The sequence below is a fragment of the Amblyomma americanum genome, chromosome 4, assembly GCF_052857255.1.
Source record: "Amblyomma americanum isolate KBUSLIRL-KWMA chromosome 4, ASM5285725v1, whole genome shotgun sequence".
Lineage (NCBI taxonomy): Eukaryota > Metazoa > Arthropoda > Arachnida > Ixodida > Ixodidae > Amblyomma > Amblyomma americanum.
The window spans coordinates 25,574,237-25,592,586 of record NC_135500.1 but is presented as its reverse complement, the minus strand read 5'-3'; the positions used below and the strand labels follow the sequence as shown (position 1 = coordinate 25,592,586).

Here is an 18,350-nt window from a genome sequence, read left to right as displayed (position 1 = left end):
AGAAGGTCGGCAGAAGGAAAAATCCACGTGCAGGCACCCCATCATGTCGGAGCTCGTAAACACGCCCCCCGCAACAGATGGCCGAAAAGCATCAGTAGGTACCAGGTGACGATCGAAGCCGTTGTCTGCATTCGCCGCATTTCCCACGACAACGGAGATTAATCCGGCAAGAACCTGCACAAACAGCGGCACATCAGCTCACACTATCGGGACGAAGTTGCTGCTTCCACTGCCGATCGAAGACGCAGATGTTCCTACTATAGGCAAGAACATGGCTCAAGGTGTGAATGTCGTCACTACGCTAGAAGAAGGTGTGCAGAAGGTACAATCCACGTGCCGCCACCCCAAGATGTCGGAGCTCGTAAAGAATACGCCACCCGCACCGGATAGCCGAAAAGCACCAGTAGATACCAGGTGAAGATCGAAGCCTTTCTCTGCATTCGCCGCATTTCCCACGACGACGGAGATGAATCCGGCAAGAACCTGCACAAACCGCGGCACATCAGCTGACATTGTCACGACGGAGTTTCCGCTTTCACAGTCGAAGGAAAACCCAGAAGTTTCTTTTATAGGCAAGAAGCTGGCTTGAGGAGTGGATGGCGCCACTCTGCTAGAAGGAGGTACGCCGAAGGAAGAATCCATGTGCAGGCCCCCCAACATGTCGGAGCTAGTAAAGAATACGCCCCCCGCACCAGATAGCCGAAAAGCATCAGTAGATACCAGGTGACGATCGAGGCCGTTGTCTGCATTCGGCGCATTTCCCACGACGACGGAGATGAATACGGCAAGAACCTGCACAAAGAGCTGCACATCAGCTGACATTATCGGGACGGAGTTGCCGCTTCCACTGCCGATGGAAGACGCAGATGTTCCTGGTATAGACAAGAACCTGGCTTGAGAGGTGGATGGCGCCACTCTGCTAGAAGAAGGTGCGTAGAAGGTAGAATCCACGTGCCGCCACAACAGCATCTTGGCGCTCGTAAAGAATACGCCCCCCGCTACGGATATCCGAAACGTGCGTTACAAACTGAGCTTGACAATGCTACTGACTGAGGCTTGAATCGGGGCATGATCCTTAATGTATCTAAGTGGTACCGCGTGCCATTTATTCGCAAAAAGAAAAATTATTGGAAATTTGTTATACCCTGACAATATCGAAACTGTTGTAAATGTTAAATATCTTGGTGTTGAATTCACAGAAAACCTAGACTAGATAACCCCAAATTGACATTATACCTGCCAAAACCTCTCGACATTTGTATTTTGGCAAAAGACTTTTGAAAGTGCTCCCCAGGTACTGAAGGAAACCATGTACTTGTCAAATGTCAGGGCAGTGTTGAAATATGCTCGTGTAGCATGGGACAATTTCCCCGGTACTCTCATAGTCAATTTCGAAAGAGTACAGAAACGCGCCGCAAGGTTGGTGGCAGGGAATTAAAGTTGCCGTATAAGAAGCTCAAAAATTCGCGGCAGTATTGGGTGGAAAACTGTGTATCCGGAGAAAAATATGCAGGCTAAAGTTCCTACATAGTATTTATGATGATTGTACCGGTATTATAAAAGCGCCTATTTAAAGCAGCCACATTACACATAAGAGAGAGTAGGCAGCGCTAAACAGATTAAGAATTATCAATGCCGTAATAATGTATTCCAGCATTCGTTCTTTCATAACGCAATTCTTTACTGGAATAGTCTTCTGAAGGCTGCGGTTTACGCACCCAATTTTCAAACAGTTATTGAAACGATAATCTGGCGTACCTGATGTTATATTATCGTTGATACTAAATAGTTGTAAATTCTTTTTTTCTTGTTTTTTATGTCGTTTTATCGTCGTGAGATGTTCCCAATTTTTTCTTTACTCGTGACATTGTATGCCGTTATTTCCCCTACAATAATGCCTCATGGGAGCTGTAGGTACTTGTAATAAATAAAGAAATAAATACAATTCACCGTCCATCAATGATTTGCCAGAAGTTTCTAGGTGGTACCTTTGGCAAGTATCTGTCGTGTTCTCCACATGTACAGCAGCTAAAGATCAAACTCTGTTTATACGCCGGTACCATTCATATTCTCTCGACTACCAGAAAAGTCTGCTCTACACAATCATTAGTACAGCTGTATGGGGCGCTCTGTGAAGGCCTTCTGCGCTATGGGCTTCTGGCTGTTCAGAGCACCTCGAAAATAAGCATAATACTCCTTGAAGCCATGCATGCTAAAGCATTGAGAATCTGCTTCAGCCTTCCCAGGAACACCCCCATAACAAAGAGCAGACGTCTCTATCAGCGTTGCTAATGCAGGAGCTGCTTCATGCACAGATGCGGTTTGTGGTAGGTGAACCTATCCATCCACCTGCAGCGTACTGCATAAACTAAGCCTCCAATCTCCCGTCGCAGTGTCAGCGCGTTGTCACGTCATCCTTAGCATCCTCGACGTTTGCGACATGGCAGTTCAGGGCAACTATACCTGGCAATTAAGAGCAAAACCATCCCCGGATCAGCATTTAAATATTTGCCCTTCAATAAACTTCTGTATGCAACATTGAGCACTGCCACATCTATACTGATGTCTTTGCTAGGCCTGTCTGATCAGCATTTGGCGTCTGGATGCCATCAACGCACGCCACAGTCTCTGCGACACTCGGTCACCACACTTTACTGTTACCAAGTCCTATGCTCTGCGAGCAACTTTTACTTATATTCTGCAACGACCCTCAACAGCGTGGGTTACCTTCACTGACTGTCACATTGCACTGCAACCGTTACAGTCACCGCGCATTCACGATCAGCTCGTCGTCGACTTGAGAAGACTACGCACCAAGGCCTGTGAGTCGCGTCACCATGCTGTGTTGCAGTGGTTACCCGCTACTGTGGCCTTGCATGCAGCGATCAGGCTGACGGCGGAGCGAAACCGGAGCATGGCAATACATCCGTGCTGGTCCCCATTCTGTTTTCTTGTATTGATGGAGCCAGACTCGTGGATGCTGAATCCTGGCGGGCGCAACGCTCTCTGCAGTGCAATCCACAGCGTCAGTACAGACCTCTACTTTGTATAGACAACACTAGTGACTTTCGCGTGCCACGCAATTTAGATAGGCATGGCTGTAATCGTCTCCACCGAATTGTTTAGGACGTTTCTGACACAAGACACTGTTCAAAAGATTCGTGAATCAAGCAGACCTCTGTGCCCGTCACGCGGTGTGCGCCAAGATCTTGAACACTTGGTCTGCTGCTGTGAGGATTTTTACACACACCGCAAAGCACTGATAAACAGTTTAGGACTCCGCCAGGACGGCGCCCTGTGCCTGGAGCATGTGTTTGCATCCGGGTGGGCTGCGGCTTCGGACGCGTGGGACGAAACCCTACTAGGTTGTCTTAGGGACTCGGGTTTGATAGACACCCTTTGAAGATCCTGTGTGTTTGCGACTGCGCGAGTGTTTTGTACGATTAATTTCACCTTTCCTTTTACCCCTTCTTCGCCCTATTCCTTCAGCCTCATCTGGAGATTCATGCCGTGTTACCCACTAGGCACACCTCTCCTGTAATAATCAAAATGTCTCGCTCTCCCCTCCGGCTTCGTCGTTCGCCTCTTCTTTCTGGTATCTGCACGCAACCCGAGCTTCCTCCCATTGGCTGCAGCTTGCGCTATGCTCCTCCCAGCTTAATCGAGTAACTCCGAGGTTTCAACATTAAGAGTCGCGGCTTTTCCTCTAGAGACCCATCTAGAGCACTAAAATGCTGAACAAGCCAACGTTGGAGCTCTGTACGACGTGACGGAGAAGTTGGGTAATTGCGCCGCGACACATTATTGTTACTATACAAAGCATATGTAAGACCAGACTTGGGTTTGGTTGCATTCTGTTCTCTGGTAGTGCAAACTACAAGATTCAGCCCTTAATCTTAATAGAAAGGCGCACTCTACGTCTCTGTATTGGTCTCCAAAAATCAGTTTCAAACGCCCTGCTTTAACTGGAACCCCGTATCGCTGATCTAAGTTCCCGCTTTCAAATACTCACGGTGCGAACTTTCCTCAGGTTGTTGGACCTGGTGACTGATGTCAGTATTCCTATTTTTGTGTATCAGCCGGCCTTATTCTTTTCTCATCATTGGCCACGGTATCAAATGCCACAAACTATGTAAACGTAGAACCTTTTAACACCGATTGGTGTTGATCTCAGTTCTTTGCAGTGGGTTGTTGACTCGCCGGCAGCAGTGGAATTCCATTTGGACCACATCTTCCCATCTCATGCCAAACACATGCCGGCAAACATTTTAAACGGCCTTCTCTCTGATCACATAGAGGAGTACCCCTACCATACGGTGCTTTCTACCGATGCCTCCGTCAGCAGCCAAAAAGCTGAAGTTGGCATCTTTTCGCAGGATTTGGCCTGGAGCTATTCTGTCCGCATCCCTGATTATACTCCTATATTCTTTGCAGAAGTTTTGGCTCTTGGATTGGCCCTGCACAAAATTCAATGTCACGTGTCTCACGTCATTATTCTCGCTGATTGCTTGTCAGTTTTAGTCTCCGTTGAAACAACTCAATAGTTTTTCTGAACCGTTTCCTTGTTTGTCCCATGCTCTTTTAACGAGGTCCGTTTTGTCTGGGTCCCTGGTCATGCAGGTATTCATTCAAATGAAGTGGCTGATTACTTAGCAAGGTCAGCTCTTGACGGGTCACTGAAACATGCTGTCCCGAATTCCAGCCTCCTAGCCCGAATTTCAGCCTCCTAGGATTAAGCGGTTCAAACTAATATCATCCAGGTTACTTGATCCCTTACTAAATACCACTGATTATCATCACTCAGCATATAATTGGAACGTCCGTTAGTGTAAAACCAGGCTGAGTGAGGTAACAATGACGCGGTTGCGGTGCAGGATTCCCAGTTTGAATTTTCATCTATGCAGGTGTAGGTTGACACCGACAAACTTATGTGACGCATGCGGGGAAGTTGTATTTTTGGCAAAAGACTTTTGAAAGTGCTCCCCAGGTACTGAAGGAAACCATGTACTTGTCAAATGTCAGGGCAGTGTTGAAATATGCTCGTGTAGCATGGGACAATTTCCCCGGTACTCTCATAGTCAAGTTCGAAAGAGTACAGAAACGCGCCGCAAGGTTGGTGGCAGGGAAATAAAGTTGCCGTATAAGAAGCTCAAAAATTCGCGGCAGTATTGGGTGGAAAACTGTGTATCCGGAGAAAAATATGCAGGCTAAAGTTCCTACATAGTATTTATGATGATTGTACCGGTATTATAAAAGCGCCTATTTAAAGCAGCCACATTACACATAAGAGAGAGTAGGCAGCGCTAAACAGATTAAGAATTATCAATGCCGTATTAATGTATTCCAGCATTCGTTCTTTCATAACGCAATTCTTTACTGGAATAGTCTTCTGAAGGCTGCGGTTTACGCACCCAATTTTCAAACAGTTATCGAAACGATAATCTGGCGTACCTGATGTTATATTATCGTTGATACTAAATAGTTGTAAATTCTTTTTTTCTTGTTTTTTATGTCGTTTTATCGTCGTGAGATGTTCCCAATTTTTTCTTTACTCGTGACATTGTATGCCGTTATTTCCCCTACAATAATGCCTCATGGGAGCTGTAGGTACTTGTAATAAATAAAGAAATAAATACAATTCACCGTCCATCAATGATTTGCCAGAAGTTTCTAGGTGGTACCTTTGGCAAGTATCTGTCGTGTTCTCCACATGTACAGCAGCTAAAGATCAAACTCTGTTTATACGCCGGTACCATTCATATTCTCTCGACTACCAGAAAAGTCTGCTCTACACAATCATTAGTACAGCTGTATGGGGCGCTCTGTGAAGGCCTTCTGCGCTATGGGCTTCTGGCTGTTCAGAGCACCTCGAAAATAAGCATAATACTCCTTGAAGCCATGCATGCTAAAGCATTGAGAATCTGCTTCAGCCTTCCCAGGAACACCCCCATAACAAAGAGCAGACGTCTCTATCAGCGTTGCTAATGCAGGAGCTGCTTCATGCACAGATGCGGTTTGTGGTAGGTGAACCTATCCATCCACCTGCAGCGTACTGCATAAACTAAGCCTCCAATCTCCCGTCGCAGTGTCAGCGCGTTGTCACGTCATCCTTAGCATCCTCGACGTTTGCGACATGGCAGTTCAGGGCAACTATACCTGGCAATTAAGAGCAAAACCATCCCCGGATCAGCATTTAAATATTTGCCCTTCAATAAACTTCTGTATGCAACATTGAGCACTGCCACATCTATACTGATGTCTTTGCTAGGCCTGTCTGATCAGCATTTGGCGTCTGGATGCCATCAACGCACGCCACAGTCTCTGCGACACTCGGTCACCACACTTTACTGTTACCAAGTCCTATGCTCTGCGAGCAACTTTTACTTATATTCTGCAACGACCCTCAACAGCGTGGGTTACCTTCACTGACTGTCACATTGCACTGCAACCGTTACAGTCACCGCGCATTCACGATCAGCTCGTCGTCGACTTGAGAAGACTACGCACCAAGGCCTGTGAGTCGCGTCACCATGCTGTGTTGCAGTGGTTACCCGCTACTGTGGCCTTGCATGCAGCGATCAGGCTGACGGCGGAGCGAAACCGGAGCATGGCAATACATCCGTGCTGGTCCCCATTCTGTTTTCTTGTATTGATGGAGCCAGACTCGTGGATGCTGAATCCTGGCGGGCGCAACGCTCTCTGCAGTGCAATCCACAGCGTCAGTACAGACCTCTACTTTGTATAGACAACACTAGTGACTTTCGCGTGCCACGCAATTTAGATAGGCATGGCTGTAATCGTCTCCACCGAATTGTTTAGGACGTTTCTGACACAAGACACTGTTCAAAAGATTCGTGAATCAAGCAGACCTCTGTGCCCGTCACGCGGTGTGCGCCAAGATCTTGAACACTTGGTCTGCTGCTGTGAGGATTTTTACACACACCGCAAAGCACTGATAAACAGTTTAGGACTCCGCCAGGACGGCGCCCTGTGCCTGGAGCATGTGTTTGCATCCGGGTGGGCTGCGGCTTCGGACGCGTGGGACGAAACCCTACTAGGTTGTCTTAGGGACTCGGGTTTGATAGACACCCTTTGAAGATCCTGTGTGTTTGCGACTGCGCGAGTGTTTTGTATGATTAATTTCACCTTTTCTTTTACCCCTTCTTCGCCCTATTCCTTCAGCCTCATCTGGAGATTCATGCCGTGTTACCCACTAGGCACACCTCTCCTGTAATAATCAAAATGTCTCGCTCTCCCCTCCGGCTTCGTCGTTCGCCTCTTCTTTCTGGTATCTGCACGCAACCCGAGCTTCCTCCCATTGGCTGCAGCTTGCGCTATGCTCCTCCCAGCTTAATCGAGTAACTCCGAGGTTTCAACATTAAGAGTCGCGGCTTTTCCTCTAGAGACCCATCTAGAGCACTAAAATGCTGAACAAGCCAACGTTGGAGCTCTGTACGACGTGACGGAGAAGTTGGGTAATTGCGCCGCGACACATTATTGTTACTATACAAAGCATATGTAAGACCAGACTTGGGTTTGGTTGCATTCTGTTCTCTGGTAGTGCAAACTACAAGATTCAGCCCTTAATCTTAATAGAAAGGCGCACTCTACGTCTCTGTATTGGTCTCCAAAAATCAGTTTCAAACGCCCTGCTTTAACTGGAACCCCGTATCGCTGATCTAAGTTCCCGCTTTCAAATACTCACGGTGCGAACTTTCCTCAGGTTGTTGGACCTGGTGACTGATGTCAGTATTCCTATTTTTGTGTATCAGCCGGCCTTATTCTTTTCTCATCATTGGCCACGGTATCAAATGCCACAAACTATGTAAACGTAGAACCTTTTAACACCGATTGGTGTTGATCTCAGTTCTTTGCAGTGGGTTGTTGACTCGCCGGCAGCAGTGGAATTCCATTTGGACCACATCTTCCCATCTCATGCCAAACACATGCCGGCAAACATTTTAAACGGCCTTCTCTCTGATCACATAGAGGAGTACCCCTACCATACGGTGCTTTCTACCGATGCCTCCGTCAGCAGCCAAAAAGCTGAAGTTGGCATCTTTTCGCAGGATTTGGCCTGGAGCTATTCTGTCCGCATCCCTGATTATACTCCTATATTCTTTGCAGAAGTTTTGGCTCTTGGATTGGCCCTGCACAAAAACTTCAATGTCACGTGTCTCACGTCATTATTCTCGCTGATTGCTTGTCAGTTTTAGTCTCCGTTGAAACAACTCAATAGTTTTTCTGAACCGTTTCCTTGTTTGTCCCATGCTCTTTTAAGGAGGTCCGTTTTGTCTGGGTCCCTGGTCATGCAGGTATTCATTCAAATGAAGTGGCTGATTACTTAGCAAGGTCGGCTCTTGACGGGTCACTGAAACATGCTGTCCCGAATTCCAGCCTCCTAGCCCGAATTTCAGCCTCCTAGGATTAAGCGGTTCAAACTAATATCATCCAGGTTACTTGATCCCTTACTAAATACCACTGATTATCATCACTCAGCATATAATTGGAACGTCCGTTAGTGTAAAACCAGGCTGAGTGAGGTAACAATGACGCGGTTGCGGTGCAGGATTCCCAGTTTGAATTTTCATCTATGCAGGTGTAGGTTGACACCGACAAACTTATGTGACGCATGCGGGGAAGTTGAATCTGTAGACCATTTTCTCCTCCACTGCCCACAGTTCGCACTTCAGAGGAAGATTTACCTGGAGGTTCCTTTCTCCAGGTTAGGGCTCACGTTACCCCTGCCAGTGTTATTATCGTTCGGTGCAAGCGCCAAAGAATATGCATTCGGTTCAATTTGTAGGATTCTCCATGATTACATAATTGCAACTGGTTGGTTGATTTGCTAATAATTTTAAAATTCTTCGAGCTCTTCTTTTTTCACCAAAGTGCTGTCAGTTATTTTACTTTAAATATTCTTCTGTTGTTTTCATTGATACTTTTTTCAAAACTCACGCGTGGTGCTAAAATGTTTTCGTAATCTCCTATTGAAATTTCCTTGTTTATGCTACTAAACCTTGGCCAATCTCCCCGCATAGGTATTTGCCATGTTTTAAGAGGACGAAGAAAAAGGAGAGAACGGGTATGATCGACACCTGAGCAACAAGGAAGAAGAAGTCTTCGCCAAGCAGAGCATGCGCCATTTGTTGTCTGGATCGTCATAACTGGCAGCAGCTGCAGCTGACCGCGGACAAGCGCTGATGGCTGTCCGTGGAGCCGTGCTGCTTCTGGCGGCTGCCGTTGTGCTGGCCGCGAGTCTGGGCTCCTGCGGTGCCGACGTGATCCGCAAGAACGTCTCCCTCAACGTAGACCTGCTCGGCGTGCGCGTTGGTGCAGTTTCGCCTGTTGAACAAGCAGAGGAGCAGCCCCGCCGACGCAGATTGATCGTCGTGCGACGCCGCAAGAAAGCACCGCTGCTCCTCCAGCGGGACGACGTTGAAGACAGGTGCGTGCTCATAGTGCTGAGAAACGTGCGTCACTCTCGTCGTTACTGTGTGCAGCGAAAAGAGAAGCCGGTGCAGGGATGCACGTGTGAATGAATAATGTGTAGTGCAGCGTTCTCCGGGTAGACTCGCCGCAGTCGTGGTTGCAATAACCCTCAGCTGCTCAATTTCGTGGCCTTGGTCGCATTAAACGCTTACACCATTGCGGTGCTGCACAATTGTTGAAAGACCCCTCTTGTTTACACGCAACTGCTGACTGTACAGAGAACGCATCCACAGAAGGCTTAAAAAGCCAATATCTGACGCCCAACGCTGTTATCAACGGCGTTGGCAAAACCGCAGCAGGAGAGCTAGTAACACTATTTGGAATAGTTTATGAGCTTTGACACCACGCGCGAAGCCTATCTCTTACCAGGATACAAGCTCGAACTGAAGAACCGCTCTCATTTGTGATCGAATTTTGCAGATCATTCGAACACGCATGGAGGCGTTGTCTACGTCAAAATTTCGCTTGCGTATGTGGTTAGAGAGGACATCACACCCTCGGCCGAGTGCTGCCAAGCATTATTTGGTTCAAAATTATCCTCATTCCCCGACAATAACGCTAGTCGCAGATGAACGCAATGTAACTTTAATGGCCAATAATATACACAACAATATAATAAAAATATAAATTCAGCTAATGTACCTACAGGAATTCTAACACTGATATGATTCTTATAGAAGACAGTAATATAGACTGATCAGAAAGCGATCCGGAAAACTACGCTGTAGCCTAATCTACGCGAATTGCTGCAGCAAACGAAAGCAGGCTTGACAACATTACATTGAGCCACTCTCGATCTCCAATTGGCGTGTTCAGATAGGAAGTTTGTGGTGTCTGCGGTGAAGCTAGCATAAGACAGGGTGATCTAGAGAGGTATTGGAGAGACCTTTGTCCTGCAGTCGGCGTAATTAGGCTAACGCCGGCAATAATGATTTCTTTATTTACTTTTAGTTATTACAATACCCTCGAGGTGCACAGGGCGTTATAGAGGCGTGGGTGCAACAACAAAAACTGTACAGTCAAGAAAGCACAGGACAAAATAAAATCATGACGCAGATGCTTCCTCGATATTGCCGCGAATATTTGCAGTGTTTTTTCATTCTTCAAATTTGCCGCCACACAACTTTATCGCTTTGATGGCGATGCAAGACGCGACTAGATTTATCTCGATTGATCGCAGCCAGGCAGAGCTGATTCTACGTTGTTCCGGAATGTTCTAGTAACTTCGCACGCTTTATCTCGAAAGTTCGCTATCAGCTTTAAATTGAGCACGGCCGACAGCGGCGGGCATTCTATTCGACGACCGCCGAGCACACTTGTCGCTTCGCTGCCGCCGATTGATTCAGTCCATTTTGGGTGCAAGTCAGCCCAATAAACAGTTTTCTTTCAGAAGGCCTGTTGTCCGTCTTCATCGCTACTTCTACTTCCATCATCACTACGTGACATCTGGTGGAGGTGCGGGGTAGCCTTGTATGTTCCGGACGCCCCCTTCAAGTCGTGAAGCCAGCCCTTAGCGCTTCGCCCCCAAGGACGGGCCAGCAGCTCAGCGATCTAGCCGACGTCTCCAGAAAAAGGAGCCTGAGTTCGGGACCCTCCCGGACCGCACCAGACAGCGAAAAGACGCTGCTACGAGCACCGCAACCTCGCCGAAGATGTCGACACCGATCATACTGCAGCAACCGCGGGTGCCGCCAACTTTCAATCGACCCTAGGCTAAGACCCTGAAGAATGGTTGGATCAATTTGAGCGTGTGGCGTCATCCAACAAGTGGGATGATGCGGCGAAAATTGGACACGTGCTTTTCTCATTGGAGGGCTCCGCACGCACGTGGTACGAAAACTACGAGTCGTCTCTTACGACATGCGAGCTATTCAAGAGAGAACTATTCAAGGTACTCACCAGTGTCGTGAGGAAAGAAAGAGCCGAACGGCTCCTCGAGTCCAGGATCCAGCTTCCCAATGAGCCCGTCCGCGGTTACGTCGAGGAGATGAAGCACCTATCTCGCCGCGCCGACCCCGAGATGACCGAGGAAAAGAAAGTTCAGTTTTTAATGCGCGGCGTAAAAGAACAACCCTTTGGCAGCCTCGTCCGCCAGCAGCCAAAAACAGTCGAGGAATTCATGCAAGAAGCTTCCACGATTGAGAAGACCCTCGACGTCCGAGCTCGGCAGTACAATCGCCCTTCCTCTGCATGTGCAATCCGATCGGACACGACGGCCACAACCAGCGACAGCTTGCGGGAAGTTATCCGCGAAATCGTTAGAGAGGAGCTACGCCGATTACTGCCATCCTCCCCACAGACACAAGCAGCGACCCTAATGGATGTGGTACGGGAGAAGTGCAACAGGCACTTGGCACTCCTACGGCCAAAGAACCCTAGGCTATGACCTACGCCGCTGCAGTAAGGTCTCCTCAGCCCCAACGACAACCCCTGCATCCTGTCCAACATGAACCACTTGTTCCCAAACGCCACCTCCCTGCCCCCGCCCGCCCAGCCTACGATCGACGCTCAAGCCCCAGGAAATGCGACGCCTGGAGGACTAACGACAACCGGCCGGTGTGCTTCCATTGCGGTGAGGCCGGCCATATTCTTCGTCACTGCCCGTACCGAGGTATCGGTCTTCGAGGATTTGCCGTTAACGCCCCACGACCACGCTTCGGCCAACGTCCGCAGGAAATCGACGAGCACCTGCGTCGAGTGGAGCACACACCGGACCGCTTTTCGCGCTCACCATCGCCGTCAACCTCGCGCTTTGCGTCGCCACGCCGCTACTACGCAGCTGCGGTACTAAGAAGGTCTTCCAGCCCCCGTAGGGGAAACTATAAACAGCAACCTCTGGAGGTGAGGTTGCACACGAGGGCCAATTGAAAAGCATCGCATTATAACGGACCGACACGTACGACCTCTCCTTCAAAGCCCGCACCATGTGTCACCGCGAGAACGACAAGCCATCCGGGACCAAGTCGAAGAAATGCTTCGCGATGACGTCACCCAGGCTTCAAACAGCCCATGGGCGGCACCGGTTGTTCTAGTGAGAAAGAAAGACAGAGCACTTCGATTCTGCGTTGATTACCGCCGCTTGAACAGCATAACAAAGAAGGACGTCTACCGTCTCCCCCGTATCGACGACACACTGGATCGCCTTTGCAACGCCAAATATTTCTCGTCGATGGACCTCAAGAGCGGCTACTGGCAAATTGAGGTGGACGAAAGAGACCGCGAGAATACAGCATTCCTCACTCAGGATGGGCTGTTTGAATTCAAGGTGACGCTATTTGGTCGCTGTTCCGCACCAGCGATGTTTCAGCGAGTAATGGATACAGTGCTGGCAGGTCTGAAGTGGCAAGTTTGTTTGGTATATTTAGACGAGGTCGTTGTCTTCGCCTCGAACTTTGAAGAGCACCTCAAAAGACTGAACAGTACTAGACGCCATCAAGTCGTCTGGCCTAAACTTGAAAGCAGAGAAGTGGCACTTTGCCTACGAAGAGCTGCTATTTCTAGGTCACATCGTTAGCAGAGAGGGAAGGGAATACGCTCGGGCCCGCAGAAAACAGCTGTTACGGCGCACTTATAGCCCGATGTGTTCAGCGCGCGGGTGCGCGTCACTCGCAGTCAGTCGCGCTACGCCGGTTTCGCTGCGCCGGCCGAAACGCCACCCCCTCTATACTTCGATGCGCCCAGACGCGCGCGCCGACTTCGGAGCATGCGCAGAACGACCGCCTCCTTGCACGCTGATCGTCGACACGCCGGCAGTTTGAATTCCGTTCGCGCCTTTTTCTGCGTCGCCTCATCCGTTTCGTTCCATCCACAGCATTGCAGCTACTAATGAAACATGGCTAGGGTGTTAACCGCGCGACAGAAACTTGCACTCGTGTTACTAGTGCATCGCTTGTGGTGAAAGCGCAGGCGCTCGATATATGTGCGAAAGATCGCTCTCTCCACGGGAACAACTCACCCGTGGAGAGACCGGTGCTCCGCCTTCTATTGCCAAGCATTCTCTTTGCCCTGGTGGTCTCTGAAATCCAGCCTTTTGATGTCGTATACACAAGGGTGTTGTTTGATGGCTTCTATAAACCGTTCCACAACGATATCCGGCACAATTTCAATATTTGGGCAACTCGCGCCACTCGCGCCGCTCGCACTGGCTTCCGCCATTTTGCTCCGCGCGATGCATTGTGTGTCGACGCGGTCGGTGGCGCCGGCGCGCAATTGGAGCAGGAGCCAAAGCTGCGCCGGGCCCGTCGGGGCACGCTGGCAGCCGCCGGTCACGTTGGCCGCTGCAGTGCGTCGAACTATAGGGACCCCAACCTAAAGTTTGCCGCACGACGACAGCGCCGTGCTCCTCCCGTAGCGGCGGAATTCTGAAGCGTCGATAGGGCACGACGGCGCCGGGGCGCTCTGACTGGCCGTGTTCGCATGCTGCGCGCTTTCTCCCTCCGCGTGCTCCTCGTGCCCGTCTCCTCGCGGGCGCGGCGGATGCGAGCACAGCCTGACGACTGCACAGTGCGCCGTTTATGTCCATTGCTGGGCAGTTTTTACGCGGTGATCGAAGTGGCACCGTGGTTGCATAAAGGTGGGGAAGCGTCTTGCTTGACTTGTGGGCTTCTATGGAATGACGCATTTGCTTACCGACGTGTGTGCTGTCAACAGAAATTACCCAGGTGGCAGGAATAGTTCAATGCCAAGTACTGGTGCATTATCGCGCGCTGCAGTATTGATTAAAAATAGTACTACTTATCCATCACCGGCGGCAACAGGAGAGAGCGCTGGCGGGCACTTAATATATGTGCACTTACTCGGCCGACACCATGTAAAGTGGCAGCGCATACAACTGCGAAGGCGAAGATGGCAGACACGGTTCCACATGTGAACTAACCTTGTGTCTCTGTCGTACACACGAGTAGCAGTGTGGCTCTGCAAATTACACTGTAGCTACACCATTGTTGTCCGTAACGCGTAACAAGTAACGGCGTTACCGGTAACGCATTACTTTTTTCGGTAAATTAGTAACGTAGTGGTTACCAATTCGGAACTGTAACGGGTAACGTACTTACATTAACATTTTTCAGTAACGTGAGGTGTCACGTTACTAGTTACTTTTTGTTCCAGTTATTACCCACGCCGCCCTCTTAAGAAAAAAAAGCGCAGAGCACCTAAAGTGATGTAAATAAACAAAATGCACAGGTGCTCCCCACAACCCGTGTTGGGGTTTGCATGCATGGCAGAAAACAGCTGCCCTTGACAACGCACCCTACTAAAAAAAGACGGAATAGCCATAAAGCACAAAACACCTGCACGAACACGCATTCACACACTTGCCTTCACCTACCTCCCCTTCCCAAACCACTCACACGCACACAACTTTCTATAGAGTGGAAGCATGCCGATCATTTTGTAACATTACATTTTTCAGAATTACTTTAAATTTGTTTAGAGTTCAGCGATGTTTTTTTTGTGAAGTTAGAATTGATGATGGAGTGTCATTTTGTGTTTAATGCCACATTCATAAGATCGCTTCATCATGTAATACAGTTAGAATCGAACACATGTAACTCCACAGGCATCTTTAGGCTACTATAACATTGCTAAGCTCCTGCACATTTGTGCAAAGTATTCTCGTTAAATCAGGATATCGCGTAAAACCGTTGTTTAGGCTAGTTGTTATTTGGGAAATGTGAGCTTTATAAAATTTTTATTGTAAGTTCTTAAGGTGACGAAAACTTAACATTTATGGCCATGAAGTAACGGCAAAGTAACGTACGGTACTTTTTTCGGTAACGGTAACGATTACGCGCTGCCTTTTTTGTAGGTAACGTAGGGCGGTAACGCGCTCCTTTTTTTAACGTAACCAGTAACGTATTTAGTTACTTTTTTTCTGTAACGCCAACAACACTGAGCATGACCTCGGGCGGCCGCGCAATAGTGTTACGTGCCCCGTCGTTGCGCATCAAAACTGAGTTGTGCCAGCGGTTTGTGAGTTTAACGTCCTAATTGACCATTTGCGGAGAAGTTTCTGCGCATGCGTGGTGAAGGCGCAGGCAGCGCCCACTCTGGGCGGTTTGGTTTTTGGTTGGAAAACATGAGCCAGCCGTGCATTCCTGCGCTGTAGTGCGACGACTGATGTGAGCTGTAACTTCCACGTAACTGCAACGCGATTTATCTAAGCTAACCACGTGTTTTACAACAGCGAGACTTGTACGTAATAAAGGCCGCGACGACATACAAGGCGCAAAAGACGAACCCGTTGATGGGGCCAGTAATGCGCACATCCAGCACGTTTCGAAACGGGTGTTGCTGCTTTATTTCGCGCTTACTGCCGAGTACATACTGCTCGGTCGTTCTAGAAGAGTTTTGCCACCGACGCAGGAAAGCCGAATGATATATACTAGTATGAACATTCACCATTAATGCTACAATGTGCTTCCTGAATAGCGGGAGCACGGCCGAGCGCAGCCTCGCGTATATCCGCGCATTCTAACGCTCCCGCGGCCCGTTAGCACGCAAAGCAACGCTCTGCCGTATCAGCACGAGCCGGGATTGAGATAGTACAACGGGTCCTTTAATAATTAGCTAAGTGTGCCCTGAGGCAAAAGGTGTTGTGTTAAGTTAGCAGAAACTCCGGCCCTATCAAGGAAGCGCAAACGTAAACGTCTGTGAGCATTAGGAAAGTGCATCCCATTATACTGTCACAATCGCCCGCGCATAGGCGCGCATTCACGCACGTTTTCACTTGGTCATTCGGCGCTCCGTTCAGGTAGCAGAGTGCAGGTATTGCCACACATGCTCGTTTTTCAGGCTACAACGCGAAAATAATTCGCTACATCCTGTTTCTAAAAACGGAAATGGGATGTTCTCCTCCTCCATCATACTCTTCCGTTAGTTGACACACGTTTCCGGCCAATAAACAACACTAAAACAACAAAACAAGCGGACGTGAGCTGCTGAACGCTGCCTTGCGCATGCTTGCTCGAGCGCCCCTTTCCAACCAAAGGTACCGGCGGAGCTTCTCTGTTTGCACGACAGGCGGCGCTCGCTTTTCCGCAAATGGTCAATCCTGTACGTAGATTGTGTGCAAAGGCGTTTCTGAAGGGCTCCGTAATAACAGGTATTATTTTTAGATATCCGTATGGTAAATACTCCATATGCTGTAATTACGACCATATTTCAGAAGCGGCTAAGCAAGCGCAACACCGGTAGGAACGGCAATGCGTTACCATATTGGTCGCATCAGCCGCACGACCATGCTAACACTCTCAAAGCTCAACAGAATGGGATTCATTAATGCACACTGTTGCATTTGGGTTGCAAGCCCCAAGGGTAGCGTTGGCCTGGCGGCCTGGGGCGAAGCTGGAAACATCCGAAGGTCCCGGCAAAGGATGAGTCGACTGGCAACAGAACAACTTGTTTATTCTGGCATCGCAAAAGAGCAGCCGGTCAGGGCAACCACGTTACTCGAAGGAAGGAATCGAAGTCTCTCTCGGCGTCCGGGGCAGCGGCGTTTTATCCCCACGGAGTCGAGGGCAAGAAGGAACGGCTTGGGAAGAGGCGTCCGATACGGCGACGCTTGAACATGTCCAGACGTGACGGGCGCGTCCGCCAGGCCGGCGCCGGTCAGACCTCCTCGCCTCCCAGTTGGGGAGCTCCTCTCCCCGGCTGCCGCGCTTTGACAAGCGTGGGCACCAACATGCACACACACACACACGCACGCACGACGACACGTGGCACTGAAACCTGCCTGGACGCGCTTGGCGGGAGGCGTTGCGGCCGCGATGAACGAAGCCGCGGCGTCCGTTGCATCCGCGCCGGCTATACCGCGCGTTGTAGGCGAGACGTAACAGACCGCCCCGCCGGGAGAAGGAGATCCCGATGGTCAGGGGACTGCATCCGCTGTCCAGAGGGATGTCGCTCGATGATGCTCGTAATCGAAACCGATCGTCCCTCGACGTTGCTTGAGCGCAGCGCACAGAGAAGGCCTCGTTCTCGGGTTCAGGATCACACAGGACACTGCAAAGTCACTTCGGGAGAGTTGCCATTTTTGTGCTCGTTCCCAGCAAGCGTTAGAACTACGCCGAAACGCAACCGCTCAGTCAGCAAGCACGAGACAACCCTCACTAAGCTCTGCCAGGCTCTTTCCCCTTTTATACTACTGCCTAGTTCCTTACAATAGTCAAGCAGCACTCAGAACGCGTCCACAAATTGGAAAATTGCACTAGAAAGCACATAATCACTTTGAAACACTAAACAAAAGCAATATGTTAAAAATCCTACCTCAGAAAGAAAACATCAGTAACAAACAACTTTGAGGCGGATTCCTACGTTAGGGGCTTCGACGTAAGCCATCGGCGTTACCGTTGAGACTCCCCTTTTTGTAACGCACCTCAAAGGAATATTGTTGCAAAGCGAGGCTCCAGCGCAGGAGGCGGCCATTTTTGGGAGAGATGTTCTGCAGCCATTGGAGAGGGCAGTGATCCGTCTCAATGATAAACCTCGAGCCGGCTAGGTAGCATGACAATTTCTGAACGGCCCACACGAGACACGCACACTCTTTCTCGGTGGCGCTGTACGCCTGCTCACGACAGGTCAGCTTACGACTAGCATACAGGACGGGGTGTTCCACTTCTCCATTGTCCCTTTGGCACAGTACAACGCCCATGCCTCGCTCACTAGCATCGCCCTGAACAACGAACCCTTTTGTGTAGTCTGGCGATCGTAGCACAGGCTGGCTTGTTAGGGCGCTCTTTAGGGCGCTAAAAGCTCTTTCCTTTGTCTCGCTCCAGACGACTGTTTGGGGCTCTGTTTTTCTTAGAGCATCCGTCAGGGGAGCCGCGATATCGGAGTACCTGGGGATGTACCTCTGA

The 18,350-nt window shown here is 49.5% G+C and overlaps 1 protein-coding gene across 1 annotated transcript in view; it reads left to right on the top strand.

The window, feature by feature from the left end:
• Nucleotides 1–9,123: 9,123 nt before the first annotated feature.
• The window catches only part of LOC144127841 (uncharacterized), a 480,263-nt gene continuing 471,036 nt past the window's right edge, over nt 9,124–18,350 (top strand). Inside the window, exon 1 of the mRNA XM_077660804.1 lies at nt 9,124–9,448. Within this exon, the coding sequence (XP_077516930.1) occupies nt 9,204–9,448 (245 nt within the window). The 5' untranslated portion in view covers nt 9,124–9,203. The remainder of the gene's footprint in view (nt 9,449–18,350) is intronic.